Source organism: Chiloscyllium plagiosum, chromosome 3 (assembly GCF_004010195.1).
Source record: "Chiloscyllium plagiosum isolate BGI_BamShark_2017 chromosome 3, ASM401019v2, whole genome shotgun sequence".
Lineage (NCBI taxonomy): Eukaryota > Metazoa > Chordata > Chondrichthyes > Orectolobiformes > Hemiscylliidae > Chiloscyllium > Chiloscyllium plagiosum.
In genome coordinates, this window is record NC_057712.1 from 81,210,211 (window position 1) to 81,227,775 (window position 17,565).

A 17,565-nucleotide genomic window follows, 5' to 3' on the forward strand; every position below is an offset into this window, starting at 1 on the left:
ATCTTCAAATGTCTACCTGAGGGGTCTTGGGTTCAGGTCTCATCTGAAAGAGGACATGTTCGACAGTGCAACACCCTTCCACACTACAATAAAGATTATCTGATCGAGTCCCTGAAGTGGGGCATAATTCCAAAGCTTGCTCAGGTAAGAGTGCAGTGCCAAGGTTAACACTGTGTTTTCTACATTGTCACAGGTGCAAAGTCCTGGAATTTCTAGGAACAGCACTGTGAAAGCTCTTTTAACACAAGGATTGTAAAGGTTACAGGGAGAAACTGGTGACCTTAAATCGCTACTTTTGTTCTAGCAGCAATGGAAGGGCGCTCCTGATTAAGCAGCCTTGAGTTGAAATGCAATCTGCAGATGATACAAGCAGCAGTCAGAGCTTGCCAAAAAATTGAAGGGATGGATGTCAAGTCTGGTTGCCAGGGTGTCACTTAAGCAAACCTACATGGACTCAGATGGTGTCTGGGTTTTAGTGCTGTTATAGCTATTCTTATTTGAATATTGCATCACACTCCTTACTTAAATATTTGGAGTTATTGGAGAAGTCTTGAGGGTTTAAAAGGTGAACCATGAATCAGTGATCCAGCATCAACCCTGCCCCTGCTCCAGTGTTGTAACTGGCATACCATAAGCCTCTCCATGAATCTAGAAATGGAAAGTATGGCCTTATTGACCATGAACTGAGAATAAATAATAATAAAAAAGACACCACTGAATTTGTAACAAATAATTCTCTCATTCTCACTTCACCATAGTAGTATTAGAGAACATTTCTGTTATTAAATCAACCACTGTTATAACAAAGCAAAGACAATTAACTCCCACTTACTTTCTCTGTAGTAGCAATGCTATTTCAGTTTGGACTTTCAGGTATTCCTGAGCCATTTTGCAATGCTGCTCAAATACAGACATGGATTCTTTGGAGTTTGGACATGGAGCTAATGGCTGAAAAGAAATACAAACAGACTGTAAATTCAAATGTCTTTAAACATGTTGTTTTAAACCGTTCTAAAAATAAAGAAGGATCTAAAAACTACAATTGGAAAAATAACCAGGCAGGTTCATCTGCCCTATTAGGAAATGTGTCTGGACATAGATTAGGTTTTTCAGAATATACAAAAATACGAGATTAGAGCCAGTCTAGGTCAAGAAGATCAAGATTGACTCTTCTACAACCTTCTTGTAATATCCCATGTTCTGTAAATTCCTGAGTACCCAAAAGTCTATTGCCCTCTGTTGAATATACTAATTATGTGTACATAATTCTCTCGGGTAGAAAATTCAAAATATATGTACTGAAATATAACTTCCTGTCAACCATGTACAACAAGATCCATGTCTTTCTGAATGCATAGTTTCACAATCCATTGAGTGAAATAATTTTTCCTCAACTTAGCATTACGTGGCCAACACTTTATTCTGGAACTGTATTCAAAATCTCCACCCAGAGTAAACATTTGCAGGTCTCTTTTAAGGATATTGTCAGTTTCAACTAGATAACCATTCATTCTCCCTCCAGAACAAACATGTTCTTCTTTAGGAAAGGAGACCAAAACTACACACTCCCTTTACTGTTAGTTTGTAATGTGCAGCTTAGTTAAGTATGAGGATCCATCATCTTTTAGTGCAGCCATGCACATTTGTATCTCAAAGTTGTCAACTTGTGTAATCATTGCATGGGACCATTGGAGTTGCCAAATTCAAGGGAATTTTAGTCTAAATGTGGCTTCACCAATGCTCTGTATAGTTGCAGAAAGACATCTTTACTCTTGTCCTCTAATCTCATTGTAGGACAACTGACATAACATTTACTTGTTTTCCTTGTATTAGAACTTTGTTGTCATGTACACAGGGATTCATGTCCTTTGGAATGTAAGCATTCCCGAGTTTCTCAATATTGTGCAACATATTTTTGTTATTGCAATCAAGCAGATAACTTAGTATTTTGCCATATGTATTCCATCCTGTGTTCATGTCCACCTGTCTGTTTTCCATTCCCCAAAACTCTTACTTCCCAACAAACTTTGTACCGGCAGTAAACATGAATAACATTATACTCAGTAAATGGCTTAGTTCTAAGTATCAATCCCAGTGGCATATACATGATGTTAGAATGGTCAGAAAAAGAGCAATAAGTGCCAAATTCTTACTTACCTAAGTACACAGCCATGGGTGTGGGAAAATAAGCTGACTCATATCACATAAATCAGAGTGTGGAACATTTTGTGCACTTCAGAATCTTGTTCATACTTAATCCTTTCACAAAACTAAACCTATACTCATCAGCCTTGGAAACTGGTTGATACAATCACTTTGCTAAGAGAATGGCTATTAAAAAAGATGTGCATTTATATAGCACCTTTCATGAGTAGTGTGCATCTCAGTGCATAGCCAATCAAGACTCAATGAAATGCCAAGGGAAATACTCTTTCCTTCAAGGAGTTGGCACAGAATTCAAAGTGGGCACAGCTACAACAGGAATGTAACTGTTATATTCATAACTACATACAAGGCATACCATTATCTCCCAGTTTTTTCACTGTGTGGATTATTAGAAATTAACCCTGAAAAACAACAGAACAAGTACAAACTTACTGAAGCAGTGAACTTCGGTACCTAATGTGATCAAAATTTGTTTTGGGCAAAAATTACAAAGTTCTTACCTGCAACTGGTGATCTAGGGTAAGATATGCCATTGGGATAGAGTTATCAGAACCATTTGTATCTGTGAAATAAATAGCAAAGCATTAACTTAAATTATTACATGCTGTGATAGTATATTTTCTCAGGTTTATTTATGGGAACTGAGTTCGAATCTTGTCAAGTCCAGCTGGCAGTAGGCAGCTGCTTGCTTAGTCTGGTAAGGATAATCACAAATTAAGTAAGTTCAAAAGATCAGCTGTTTGTTCAAGTGGATTTTTTCTATCTATAGCTTGACGCACACTATCCAACCAAGGCAACATTTTTCATCATGTTCTCTCCTCATTATCACAGTTCTGCTTGGGGCAACTTTTAACCCTCAAGGAGATGGTGCACAGATGTTGCTTGTAAAGTGTGATGGCGCAGTCACAAAACTCTTCCATGGATCATACATGGATCTTGGTCACCATTTCTCCACTGGACAATGATGAGCTGCAGCTAATCCAGCTCTGAGTATGGAGAATTGTTTTAAAGAAAACACATTAACCATTACTATATATAAATATTAGCAACTGGCCTTAAAGCAACCTCCTTTTGGAGCAGTTCATGATAGCGCAGATGATTAAGAAAAAATCCTTAAAGCTGACTAAAAATTGTTGTTTGTAAATTATACAAAATGGTGTTTCAATATTCACTATATGTGCTTTTATCATTGTGTACCTCCCCCTGCAAGTCAATTTGTAGAGTCGTAGAGTCATACAGCTGGTTAGCACTGCTGCCTCACAGCGCCAGAGACCCGGGTTCAATTCCCGCCTCCACTGTGTGGAGTTTGCACGTTCTCCCCGTGTCTGCGTGGGTTTCCTCCGGGTGCTCCGGTTTCCTCCCACAGTCCAAAGATGTGCAGGTCAGGTGAATTGGTCATGCTAAATTGCCCGTAGTGTTAGGTAAGGGGGTAAATGTTTGGGTGGGTTGCGCTTCGGCAGGGCGGTGTGGACTTGTTGGGCCGAAGGGCCTGTTTCCACACTGTAAGTAATCTAATCTAATCTAATCTAATCTAAAAACAGACTCTTTGGTCCAACCAGTCCATGCTGACCATAATCCCAAACTAAACTAGTCCCACCTGCCTACGCTTGGTCCATATCCCTCCAAATATTTCTTATTCATGTACTCATCCAAATATCCTTTAAACATTGTAACTATAACTACATTCACCATTTTCTCTGAACGTTCATTCCACACATGAACCACTCTCGCTGTAAAATAATATTACCCTTCATGTCTTTTTAAAATCTTTCTCCTCTCACCGTTAAATCTCCCACACTAGAAAAGAGACACCTGCCACTCACCTTATCTGTACCCCTCATGATTTTATAAACCTCTGTAAGAACACTCCTCAATTTCCTACATTCCAGTGAAAAAGTCCAGCCTCTCCTCATAACTCAACCCTCCATTCCCAGCGACATCCTGGTAAATCTCTTCTGAACGTTCTCCAGCATAATAATATCCTTCCTATAATAGGGTGACCCAGAAGTGGACGCAGTACTTCAGAAGAGGCCCCACCAATGTCTTATATAACCTCAACATGAAGCCCCAGCCCCTATACGCAAAGATCTGAGCAATGAAGACATGTTAGATGTCTTTACCATTCTGTCTGTCTGTGACGCAAACTTCAAAGAATTGTGTACCTGAACCCCGAGGTCCCTCTGCTCGACAACACTATCCAAGGCCCTATTTTTAATTGTAGAAGGCCTGCCCTTGTTTGTTTTACCAAAATGCAATACTTTGCATATATCCAAACTAAACACCATTTGCCCATCCCATTGACCCAATTGATCAAGACCACTTTTTAATTTTAGATAACCTTCTTCACTGTCCACTAATCTTGGTGTCATCCACAAAGTTACTAACAATGACTTTTATGTTCTTATCTAAATCATGTATAAAAATGACAAAAGTGGATCCAGCACCAATCCTGGTGGAACACGATTGTCACGGGCCTCCGGTATGGAAAAAATTCCTCGACCATCATCCTCTGTGTCCTGCTGTTAAGCCACGTTTGTACCCAATAAAAAAAATATGAAATACAATATATACAAAACAGCAAAAGGACGGCTCAAGATGTAAGATAAATAGAGTCATAGAGATGTACAGCATGGAAACAGACCCTTTGGTCCAACCTGTCCATAACGAAGAGATATCCCAACCCAATCTAGTCTCACCTGCCAGCACCCGGCCCATATCCCTCCAAACCCTTCCTATTCATATACCCATCCAAATGCCTCTTAAAGTTGCAATTGCACCAGCCTCCACCACATCCTCTGGCAGCTCATTCCATACACGTACCACCCTCTGCGGAAAAAGTTGCCCCTTAGGTCTCTTTTATATCTTTCCCCTCTCACCCTAAACTACGCCCACTAGTTCTGGACTCCCCGACCCCAGGGAAAAGACTTTGCCTATTTACCCTATCCATGCCCCTCATAATTTTGCAAACCTCTATAAGATCATCCCTCAGCCTCCGACACTCCAGGAAAAACAGCTCCAGCCTGTTCAGCCTCTCCCTGTAGGTCAGATCGTCCAACCCTGGCAACATCCTTGTAAATCTTTTCTGAACCCTTTCAAGTTTCACAACATCTTTCCGATAGGAAGGAGACCAGAATTGCACGCAATATTCCAACAGTGGCCTAACTAACCAATGTCCTGTACAGACGCAACATGACCTCCCAACTCCTGTACTCAACACACTGACCAATAAAGGAAAGCATACCAAAAGCCTTCTTCACTATCCTATCTACCTGCGACTCCACTTTCAATGATCTGCACTCCAAGGTCTCTTTGTTCAGCAACACTCCCTAGAACCTTACCATTAAAGTCCTACTAAGATTTGCTTTCCCAAAATGCAGCACCTCGCATTTATCTGAATTAAACTCCATTTGCCACTTCTCAGCCCATTGGCCCATCTGGTCCAAATCCTGTTGTAATCTGAGGTAACCCTCTTCGCTGTCCACTACATCTTCAATTTTGGTGTCATCTGCAAACTTACTGACTGTACCTCTTATGCTCGCATCCAAGTCATTTATGTAAATGACAAAAATTAGAGGGCAGCACCGATCCTTGTAGCACTCCACTGGTCACAGGCCTCCAGTCTGAGAAGCAACCCATCACCACCACCCTCTGTCTTCTACCTTTGAGCTAGTTCTGGCAGAACTAAAATTAGGTGTCAGTGAACAGATTATTGCTGAGTAGCACTTTTTGATTGCACTGTTGATGGCGCTTTCTATTACTTTACTAATGATTGACAGTAGACTGGTGAAGAGTTAGTTGGTTGGGTTGGATTTCTCCTGCATTTTGCACACAGGATTTACCAAGGCAATTTTCCACATTGCTGATAGATGCAAGTGTTGAAGCTGCATTGGTGAGTGGTGCAAGTTCTGGAGCTTAAGTCTTCAGTATTATTGTTGGAATGTTGTCAGGGCCCATAGTCTTTTCAATACCTGGCCTGTCCAACTATTTACAGTCATAAAGTCAAAGAGAAGTACAGCTCGGAAACAGACCCGAAACAGCTCGGACACAGACCTTAGGAAGAGGTCATCCACTTAGCACTTCTGCCTGAAATTGCAAATGTTTCAGCTTCATTATTTGCATTGATATGTTGTGCTCGCCCATTATTGAGGATAGGGATATTTGTGGAGTCTTCATCTCCAGTGAGTTGTTTGATTGTCCATCATCATTTGCAGCTGAAAATGTGTTGCTGGAAAAGCGCAGCAGGTCAGGCAGCATCCAAGGAACAGGAGAATCGACGTTTCGGGCATAAGCCCTTCTTATGCCCGAATCGTCGATTCTCCTGTTCCTTGGATGCTGCCTGACCTGCTGCGCTTTTCCAGCAACACATTTTCAGCTCTGATCTCCAGCATCTGCAGTCCTCACTTTCTCCTCGAACTTCATCATTTACAACCGAGTGTGGCTGGATTGTGATCTTAGATTTGATTTGTTGGTTGCGAGATCATGTCGTTTATTGTTTGGCAGTCAAGTAGTTCTGTTTTGTAAAATCACAAGGTTGATACTTTTGTTTTTAGATATGCCTGGTGCTGCTCTGGGCATGCCCTCTTGCACTCTTCATGGAACCTAGGCTGATTGTCTGGCTTGATTGTAAAGACTGAGTAGGGGATATACCAGGTTGTAGATTGTGTTGGCCTACAATTCTCCTGCTGTTGATGGCCCACATCATGGATGCTCAGTCTTGAGTTGGTAGAGATGTCTGAAGTTTGTCCTGTATATCACATTGATAGTTCCTTACATCACGCTGTGTGGTGCTATCAATCTGATAATTCATCTAAAGTGGTCTTAACAATACTGTCATGGACAGATGCATCTGCAGCAGGCAAGTTGTTGAGGGTGAGGTGATGTATGTTTACTCTCTGTTGATTCCCTCATCACCTGCTGCAGATCCAGTCTAGCAGCAATATCCTTTGGGATTCGACCACCTCAATCAGTAGTCTTGATGGTGAACATTGAACTCCAACTCCAGTACACTCTGCATCCTTGCCACCCTTAGTGCTTCCTCCAAGTGTTGTTGAACAGCTGAGGGAGGATTGTATGTGGTAATAAGCAGATGGTTTCTTTGTCACGTATGCCTCCATTCTACCACCTCTGCTGGGGTGGTCCTGTCAGAAGGGCAAGCAATATCCAGGGATGTGATAATGGCACCTGGGAGCGTGACTACATCAGATTGTTTTGATCCTTAATTCCAGATATTTAGTGAATTCAATTTCCACCATCTAATGTGGCAGATTGGAACCAGAGTCCCCAGAGCATTACCCGAATTTCTGGATTAATAGCTTAGCATTAATACCACTAAGCTATCAACTCCCCTTCCGTGATGCGACTTAATTGGCAGCACAGAATATGAACATTCATTTTTCTACCCTCCAGTAAAAATTATTCCAGGATGCATCTATAACCTTGATAGGAGAAAACTTAAAATAGCTCCTGGTTCCCATGAGCCTAAGAATATGAGTGCAATTTAAAGATATTTCACAAATCAACACAATCAGTGGAACTGGACAACTCTTGGTTTAGGCGTGTTGTGGTTGAGTTTGATTCAGTGAACTAAATCTTGGACCAGCACAAAAGATGAACGCATGTGATTTTGTATGAAATTTTCTCTTAACATTCCTTGCTTTTCTGTACTGATTTGGTCAATTCTGTCAGGATTGGGCTCATACTACTCGATTGATATGAGAAACTCTACAACCACCTACTTGCCGAAGCTTCCATTAAAATTATATTTGTTTAACCTAAATTCAACCACATCCAAGTACAATATTTAAGTTTAATTAAAACAGCAAAACTTGTCTGTGTATAAACCCTGCAATTACTTGGTGAACAAGGAACTATCATGATAGCCCCATTATTACCACAGCTTTTATTATCCACAATTTACATATATTTCCTATTACCTTCCTCAAAATTCTGGATTTAAAAAAAAAACTGGAGATACAATGATCTATATAATTTAAAATAATATCAAAACATAATCAAGGTCACTGATTTATAGCAACCACTCAGGTCTACAAAGTTAAAATACAGTTTTGCCTTTCACTGTTACTCAAATTCAATAAGATTTTACAGTATATTATTTAAAATAGCACAACATCCAATATAGAGTAAGGAGCAATCTAGGAAATATGCCACCACATTAAGTGCAGACAATGGATCTTCCTTGAAAACCACAGGCCTTTGTCAGCTTCTCTCACATGCTACACCACTCCATTCTCTTGATCAACCACATCATCCCACTACAAATCTTTCAGCCAGGATACAATTTTGGATTGACCTAGTCCACAATTCCCTCAGCTTCCCACCAACTCTGCTTCTCTTTTCACCATGGAATTTCTGAAATGTTTATTGACCTCACTGACTCTCCTTTTCACAACACAGTCCCTCAATGGATAGTGGGTTTAGAGACATTGATTGCTCCTGCGTACCCTCTCCCTCTTATCTAATCATTTGAGTTGTGATTCTCTACCTTCCAATCAGCCACAGGTCCTTCCAGTCAAAGCCTATATCTTCTTGTGACAGCCTCTTATGATACAGTAGTACTGCCCCTAAGTGCAGGTAGCTTAGATTGGTTCAGTTGCATAGAAAATAATAGAAAACTTGGGGGGCTGGGGGGGGACGGGGGGAGAGAAGAGACAGAAGTTAAAGTTCCAGCACAAGTAGATTAGATTAGATTAGATTAGATTAGATTAGATTACAGTGTGGAAACAGGCCCTTCGGCCCAACAAGTCCACACCGACCTGCCGAAGCGCAACCCACCCATACCCCTACATTTACACCTTACCTAACACTACGGGCAATTTAGCACGGCCAATTCACCTGACCCTGCACATCTTTGGATGGTGGGAGGAAACCGGAGCACCCGGAGGAAACCCACGCAGACACGGGGAGAACGTGCAAACTCCACACAGTCAGTCGCCTGAGGTGGGAATTGAACCCGGGTCTCTGGCGCTGTGAGGCAGCAGTGCTAACCACTGTGCCACCGTGCCGCCAAGTAGCTAACAGGGCAACAGAGAGAAGGGGGACAGTCAGTGCAGGACTGAGGATGTTATACTTCAATGCACGCAGTATACAAAACAAGGTAAATGAGCTTGTAGCACAGATTAAAATTGGAAGATACAATATTGTGGATATCACAGAGACGTGGCTCAAAGGGGATCAGGGCTGAGGACTAAATATCCAAGGATATGTGTCCTATTGAAAGGACAGGCAGATGAGCAAACGGGCGGTATTGCCTAGTTAGTAAGAACTGAAATTAAATCAATAGCTCGAAGTGATATAGAATCAGAAGGTGTAAAACCTGGGAGGGTACGAGTGAGGAATTGCAAAGGGACAAAAAAAAGACTACGATCGGAGTTCTTTACAGGTCTCCTAGCAGTAGTCGGGATGTGGGCCAGAAAAATAAATCAGCAGATAGAAAAGGCATTTCAGAAAGCAGCCATTACAATAATCATGTCGAGGTCAATATGAAGGTGGGTTGGGGAAAAACAAACAGGTTGGTAGTGGATCCCAAGGAAAGGAATTTGTACAATATCTATAGATGATTTTTTGGAGCAGCTTGTGGCAGAGCCTTGTAGTGAACAGGCAATTGAGAGTTATAAGTTAGCCAGAAAAGATCTAAAGAGAGGGTGAAGAGGAGCCAGGAGGGAACATGAGAAGTTGTTGGCGGATAGGATCAAGAAAAATCCTAAGGCCTTCTACAGGAATATCAGGAATAAAAGAATGACTAGAGTAAGACCAAGGCCAATCAAAGATGATAGTGGGAAGTTGTGTGTGGAATCTGAGGACATAGGGGAAGTGCTTAAAGAATATTTTTCGTCAGTCTTTACATTGGAGAAGGGCAATGTTAGTGAGAACACCGAGATACAGACTACTAGATTAGATGGGATTGTGGTTGACAAAGAGGTAGTTTTAGCAATTTTGGAAGATTTGAAAATAGATAAGACTCCTGGGCTGGATGGGATTTATCCTTGGATTCTCTGGGAAGTCAGGGAGGAGACTGCAGAATCTTTGGCTTCGATCTTTATGTCATCATCGTCGACTGGAGTTGTGCCAGAAGACTTGAGGATAACAAATGTTGTTCCCTTGTTTAAGAAGGGGAGTCGGGCCAACTCTGGTAATTATAGGCCCGGTTGTGGGTAGGATATTGGAAAAGGTTATAAGAAATAGGATTTATAATCATCTGGAAAGGAATAATTTGATGGAGGATAGTCAATATGGTTTTGTGAAGGGTAGGTCATGCCTCACTAACCTTATTGAGTCCTTTGAGAAGGTGACAAAACAGGTGGATGAAGGTAAAGTGGCTGACGTGATGTATATGGACTTCAGTAAGGTGTTTGATAAGGTTCCACACGGTAGGCTATTGCATAAAATATGGAGTTTCAAGATTGAAGGTGATTTAGCGGTTTGGTTCAGAAATTGGCTAGCTGAAATACGATAGAGGGTGGTGGTTGATAGGAAATGTTCATCCTGGAGCTCAGTTACCAGTAGTGTGCTGCATGGATCTGTTTTGGGGCCACTACTGTTTGTCATTTTTATAAATGATCCGGAGGTGGGTGTAGAAGGATGGGTTAGTAAATTTGCAGATGACACTAAGGTAAGCAGAGTTGTGAATAGTGCCAATAGTTGTGAATAAGATGCAGAGCTGGACTCAGAAGTGGTAAATCGAGTTTAATGCGGAAAAGTGTGAAATAGTTCACTTTGGAAGTAACAGGAATGCAGAGTACTGGGCTAATGGTAAAATTCTTGGCAGCATAGATGAACAGAGAGATCTCTGTGACCAGGTGCATAAATTCCTGAAAGCTGCCACCCAGGTTGATAGGGTTGTTAAGAAGGCATGTGTGTGTTGGCATTTATTGGTAGAGGGATTGACTTTTGGAACAACAAGGTCATGCTTCAGCTATGCAGGACACGGTAAGGCCACGCCTGGAGTATTGCATACAGCTCTGGTCACCGCATTATAGGAAGGATCTGGAAGCTCTGGAAAGGGTTGAGGAGATTTACTAGGATGTTCTCTGATATGGAAGGAAGGTTTTACGAGGAAACACAAAGGGAACTGAGGTTGTTTTCGCTGGAGAGAAGAAGGTTGAGAGGTGACTTAATTGAGACGTATAAGATAATCGGGGGTTAGATAGAGTGGACAGTGAGAGCCCTTTTACTCGGATGGTGAAAACTAACATGAGGGGACACAGCTTTAAATTGAGGGGTGATAGATTTATGACAGATATCAGGGGCAGTTTCTTTACTCAGGGAGTAGTAGGGGTGTGGAATGGCCTGCCTGCAACAGTAGTAGACTCAGCAACATTAAGGGCATTTAAATGGGCATTGGACATACATATGGATAAAAATGGAAAGGTGTAGGTTGGATGGGCATCAGATTAATTTCATAGGTCGGTGCAACATTGAGGGCCGAAGGACCTGTACTGCGCTGTAAAGTTCTATGTTCTAATTCTAGATTTGGTGACGTGAAATGAGGTAGACTAGATTAAGAAGCTGAGGGTGAAGGGTCCCTGACGGGGTAGTGACTGTAATAATGAGAGAATTCATTCTGCAGTTTGAGAGGGAGAAGCTGGAATCAAATGTAATGGTATTACAGTTGATAAAGGTGACTACAAAGACATGAGGGAGGAGCTAACTAAAGTTAATTGCCAGGAAAGCCCAGCAAGGAAGTCAATGCAGGAGTTTTTGGGTTAATTCAGCAGGCACAGCAGAAATTCATTCGAAAGGAAGAAAAAAAAACATTAAGGGGGATAACAAGGCAAGCATGGCTGACAAGTGAAGTCCGGGACAGCATAATAGCTAGAAACAGAAAGCATACAATGTGGCAAACATTAGTGGGAAGCCAGAGGATTGGGAAGCCTTAAAAAACTAACAGAGGATAAGTAAAACATCAATAAGAGGGGAAAAAATTAAATATCAGGCTGAGCTAGTGAGTAATACAAAAAAAATTGCACAAGCTTTTTTGGACACATAAAAAGGATTTTGGATTGAGGCTGGAGTAGCAGCAATGGGGAATAACGAAAAGGTGGAAGAAGTGAATAGGTACTTTGCATCTGTCTTCATGATGGAAGACACCAGTAACATATCAGAACTTCAACTCAGAGTCAGGAGCAGAGGCAAGTGTAATGGCCATCACTAAGGAGAAGGTGCTAGAGAAGCTGAATGGTCTGAAGTTGGATAGACCACCAGGATTAAATGGACTACACCCCACAGTTCTGAAGGACATAGCTGAGGAGATTGTAGAAGCATTCGTGGTGATCTTTCACAAGTCAGACAGGGTTCCAGAGATTAAGAAAATGGCTAATGTAGCATTTCTGTTTAAGAAGGGAGGCAGGCAGAAGACAGGAAATTATAGGCCCGTTAGCCTGACGTTGTTAGTAGATAAGATTTTACAAGTCCATTATTATGATAAGACTGCAAAGTTCTTGGGAGCCCATGGTAACATGGAGCTGAGTCAGCATGGCTTCATCAAAGGAACAAATCTGTCAGATTTCTTTGAGACGATAATGAGCAAGTTAGATAAAGGAGATCCAATGGGTGAAATCTATTTGGATTTCCAGAAGGCCTTTGATAAGATAACACAAAGGAGTTTGTGAAATAAGATAACTGCTGATGGTGTTAGGGGCAAGATACTGGCAATAGATACAGGATTGCCTGATTGGCAAAAGGCAGACAGTAGGGATAAAGGGATCTTTTTCAGGATGGCAGCCAGGTGACTAGAGGAGTTCTGCAGGGGTCAATGTTGGGATTATTGGTATTATTCACATTATACATAAACAGTCTGGATAAAAGACCTGAGGGCATTGTTGCTATGTTTGCAGATGACACAAAGATAGGTGGAGGGATAGGCAATGTTGAGGAAATGGGGAGGCTGCAGAAGGACTTGGACAGGCCAGGATAGTGAGAAAAGAAGTGGGAGGTGAAATGCAATGTGGGAAAGTATGAGGTTATGCACTTTGGTAGCAAGAGTAAAGGCATAGATTATTTTACAAACGGGGAAAAGCTTCAGAAATCTGAAGCACAAAAGGGAATTAGGACCCCTAGTTCAGGATTCTCTTAAGGTTAACATGCAGATTCAATTGGTAGTTAAGGTGGTAAATGTAATGTTAACATTCAGTTCAAGACCGCTAGAATACAATAGCAGAGATGTACTGCTGAGGCTGTATAAGGCTCTGGTCCAGACTGCATTTGGAATATTGAGAGCAGTTTCAGGCCCCATATCTAAGGAAGGGTGAGATGGCATTTCAGGGAGAACAGGGATGAACAGTATGTTATGTGAAGTGCAGTTGAGGATTCTGGGTTTATATTCGATGGAGTTTAGAAGGATGAGGAGGGTTCTTATTGAAACTTAGAGAATACAGAAGGGCTGGACAGAGTGGATGTGGAGAAGATGTCTTCACTTGTTGGAGAGACTTTGACCTAAGGACGAATAAAGGGACGACCACCTTTTAGAAAAAAGATGAGGAGGAATTTCCTCAGCCAGAGGGTGGTGAATCTGTGGACGTATTACTGTAGAATGTTGTGAAGGCCAAGTCATTGAGTAGATAACTCTTGATTAGTACTAGGATCAAGGGCTACAGTAAGAAGGCAGGAGGTTTGAAAAACACCTAAACCATGATTGATAGTACAGTACACTCAAAAGGGCCAGATGGCCTAATTCTGCTTCTATCTCTTATGGTCCAGGAGGGGGAATGTCCTTTACGGTCTCCCCTGCCCATATTGGAAGCATTGCAACCCACTAAGATCACAACCTATCTTTAACACCCCTCCCATTATTCTCTCAAAATAAGCTTCCCATAAGTCCTCACTAAGTCCTGGGTGTAATCCACAGAACCTGCCTTCAATCTGGCTTCTATCCTTCTGGTTGTAGGATTGAGTTCTAGCAGTGCATTCTGCTCACGCCTGGCACTGATGGGACTTCAAGAACTGTTAGGTTCCTTTGGAGGGATTTCCTTTATAGATGGGCGAGGGAGAAGATAGGCAGAAATCTCATCCTGAGCCACTTCATGCTATGTTAGCATAATGTGCCAATGTGACATTAATGTTTTTATGTGCAGGCTTCCAGCTAACTTTATATTGAGGAACCAGGCTAGGAAAACAGGGTTGCATAAAAACTAGTCAAGAGTATTAGGGTATATTAAATTAGGGAGAGAAAGGATGGTGAAACAATAGGAAAGGGAGAGAAGAAAGAAAGAAATGAAGAGAAAAACTGAGTGAGTTGAATTGAGAATCAAGGAAACACCAAACATAGCTCTGTATCTCCAGCAGTTGGTGAGAAGTAAATGAGCTGACTGAGACACTTCTGGTATTTAAAAATTACAGAAAATGTAACAAAAAAAGTATTAAATAAATTAGACAGAAAGCGTATGAAAGATTTTGGATACATTTACGATAAACGTAGTCACCACACTTTCCTTATACTCCACATTTCTCTACATAATCTGCATTCACAAGATTGAAACTAAACTTATTCTTCTCCTGTTATTTCTGTCATTTTATGAACTTCACTGTTAAAGCAAAAGGCCAAAGCAAACCTGTTGATTCATCTGGTGTCCATGCATAGTTGCGAGTAGCTTTCTCAGAAGGCGTGCCTGCAGCGGTGATCATTCTTACGCTTGGACTAGATGACCGGCTACTATTTCTGCTGCCCTGCATGTGTGAAGAACACCACAAGTCATAAGAAAATGTCTTAGATGATAAAACTGTTTGAATTTTTCCATTACCTATAATGGTTTATCATTAGCTCCAGATGATCAAATTACTACTTTCATTCAATATACAATAACTTTTCATTATATTTTTCAAACAGATTGGACTTTATTTTATTAACATCCAAACAGTTTTGAAAGATGTAAAGAATAAAATGCATTCTGAACTGTTTCTAATGTATTAAAAAATGTCAGCATTATGTTCAATATTCACAATATTCCTCTGCCACCTGAATATAATCCACAAGGAACATCTCTTAGACCACAATAAAAAAAAACTGGAATACAAGAAGAGTAGATATATGTTGTTTTCACATTTGAGTGATCCCATCTTTTTCTGGGTACTTCACCATGGCTTGATGTCATGATTGTACTGTGAATAATGTGTCCAGTGCATAGTACTGAAAATGACAAAACAAAGAAAGGGTGCATCGGAGTTGCATAGCAGGATGGTATGCTGGTTTAAGAGCGAAGTGATCAATTCTAGGTAGGACAAATATTTAGATTGTAATAGAACTGAAAAAGATAACAGCCCAGATTTTGAGATAGCAGTGACAGCAAAATTGCCTGCACTGGCCAGGAGTAGGTCTCTGAAAGTGAAGACAACTTCCAGAGTTCTTTCAGTTACCAGGATCCTAAGCTTCAGAATATCCTCTCTATACTGTTCCCTCTCGTTCTACCTTGACGTCATCCTTAAAGGCATTCCACAAAAATAAACTTATTTCTTTGCTTTGGATCTAATGTGTTCTAATAGCTCTTTAGAACATGATGTCTCATTTGGTTTGTAATGCTCCTGTGAAGTGCCCTGAACTAGTTATTACTCCACATTTTTTATTATTCACAGAAAATGATAGGGTTATGATAATGTCACTGGGCTAGTAATCCAGAGTGAACGCTCAGAGGAACGTGAGATCAAATCCCACCATGGCAGTTGGTGGAATTTTAATTCAATTAATATTCTGGAATCAAAAACAATAATGAAACCATCATTATCACATAAATTCACCTGAGTCATTAATGTCCTTTAGGGAGGGAAATATGCCATTCTTAACTGGCCTGGCTTTCATGTGGGTCTAGACTCATAGCAATGTGCTGCTCCTTGAAATGGCTTAGCAGGTCACTCAGTTCAAGGGCATTATGGGATGGGCAACAAATGCTGCCCCTGTTGGTGAGATCACATGTAATAAACACAGTTTTAAAAATTAAATTCAAAGTGCTCATGACTTGTTGCTTGTACATGTTGAGCAAAAGGTGGAAATCCAGAACTTTTCAATTATTTAATACCTCTCCAGAGGGTGTGCTGTTAAGATTCCCTGACATTGCAATCAATCAATTAAAAATCAAAAAACTGACAAGTGAGTCTTTTCACATTCTTAGTTTCACCGCTAACACCTGTAAATTATACTATGATGCATTAAGCATCATGCTAAGTTCATAATCACTTTTAAACTGCCTCATTGAAATCTTTTGAACATCTTGGTAATACTAATTTCCTTCAACTCCTCATTTTCCCTAATCATTTGGATCTATAATTTGAAACATTTTCTTTCATTTTCCTCTGTGAAAACAGACACACAGTAGTTAGCATGTCTGCCATTTCCCTCTGTAATGAAACCACTAGATTGTAATCCAAATGTTTTCTTTCTACATACATGTAGAAGCTTTTACAATCCATTATTATGTATTTTTGCTAGATTTCATTCATTGTCTATTCTTCCTTTACTCATCAGTTTCTTGGTTCTCCTTTGTTGTATGCTTAAAAACATCCCAATCTTCAGACTTATTAATATTCCGGCCATGTTATAAGCCTTTCAATAAAATAAATCGCATAGAGTCCTCAAATTCCTCTATCAGTTATGGTTACTAACGTTTTTTGAATTTTTGCACGAAGAAAATTATAGTTGCTGTAAGTCATGTAACAATTCTTTAAAAATTACCCTTTGCCTTTGTACAATCCTGCCTTTTAATGTCTTTTCTCAATGCAGTTCAGGCAACCTTGTGCCTCATGCCTTCATAATTTCCCTTATACAACTTTCAAACAAAACATAAAATTCTATCATATTTTGATCACTAATCCCTAAAGATTCTTTTACAAGATTATTAATTAGCCATTTTTCATTACACGATACTACATCAAAAGTATCCCACAGTTGGCTCAACATACTGTTCTCAAAAATTCTCCATAAGACTCTCCAGAAAACTATCCCCCATGGTTTATGTGGTTTATCCAGTTTTTAAACAGACTGAAGCCAAAGATGTTACCTGTGCTAAATGTTTTTCTCATCTCTTGATTTATATCAGACCTTACACAATAACTACTGTTTAGTTGACATTAAACAACTGACAAATGCCTGCTGCCCCTTGCTGTTTTGGAAGTTCATTCAAATAGATTTCACACATTATTCTTCTGAACTGAGAGCCTCGCTTGCTACTATACTGATCCCATCGTATTATTAGTACAACTCTACCTTCCTTCTTGTCCTTCCTAACCATAGAATATCCTCGCATATTCGATTTCCAGCCTGGTTACCATGCAGTCATGTTTCTGTAATGGCAATTGTATCATAACCATTTACTAGATTAGCGTGGTGCTGGAAAAGCACAGCAGGTCAGGCAGCATCCGAGGAGCAGGAAAATCGACGTTTCGGGCAAAAGCCCT

At 40.6% G+C, this 17,565-nt stretch overlaps 1 protein-coding gene across 5 annotated transcripts in view; it reads right to left on the reverse strand.

Moving 5' to 3' along the window:
* The window catches only part of map3k7 (mitogen-activated protein kinase kinase kinase 7), a 151,982-nt gene that overhangs the window by 24,973 nt on the left and 109,444 nt on the right, over positions 1 to 17,565 (reverse strand). For all 5 annotated transcript variants that reach the window (XR_006310759.1, XM_043685197.1, XM_043685204.1 and 2 more), the window contains 3 exons: positions 14,733 to 14,847; positions 2,667 to 2,728; positions 833 to 948 (listed from right to left, as the gene is read on the reverse strand). Coding sequence is in view for 4 of the 5 variants with exons in the window: in XM_043685197.1 (XP_043541132.1) it covers positions 833 to 948; positions 2,667 to 2,728; positions 14,733 to 14,847 (293 nt within the window). In the remaining variant the exon portion in view is untranslated. The remainder of the gene's footprint in view (positions 1 to 832; positions 949 to 2,666; positions 2,729 to 14,732; positions 14,848 to 17,565) is intronic.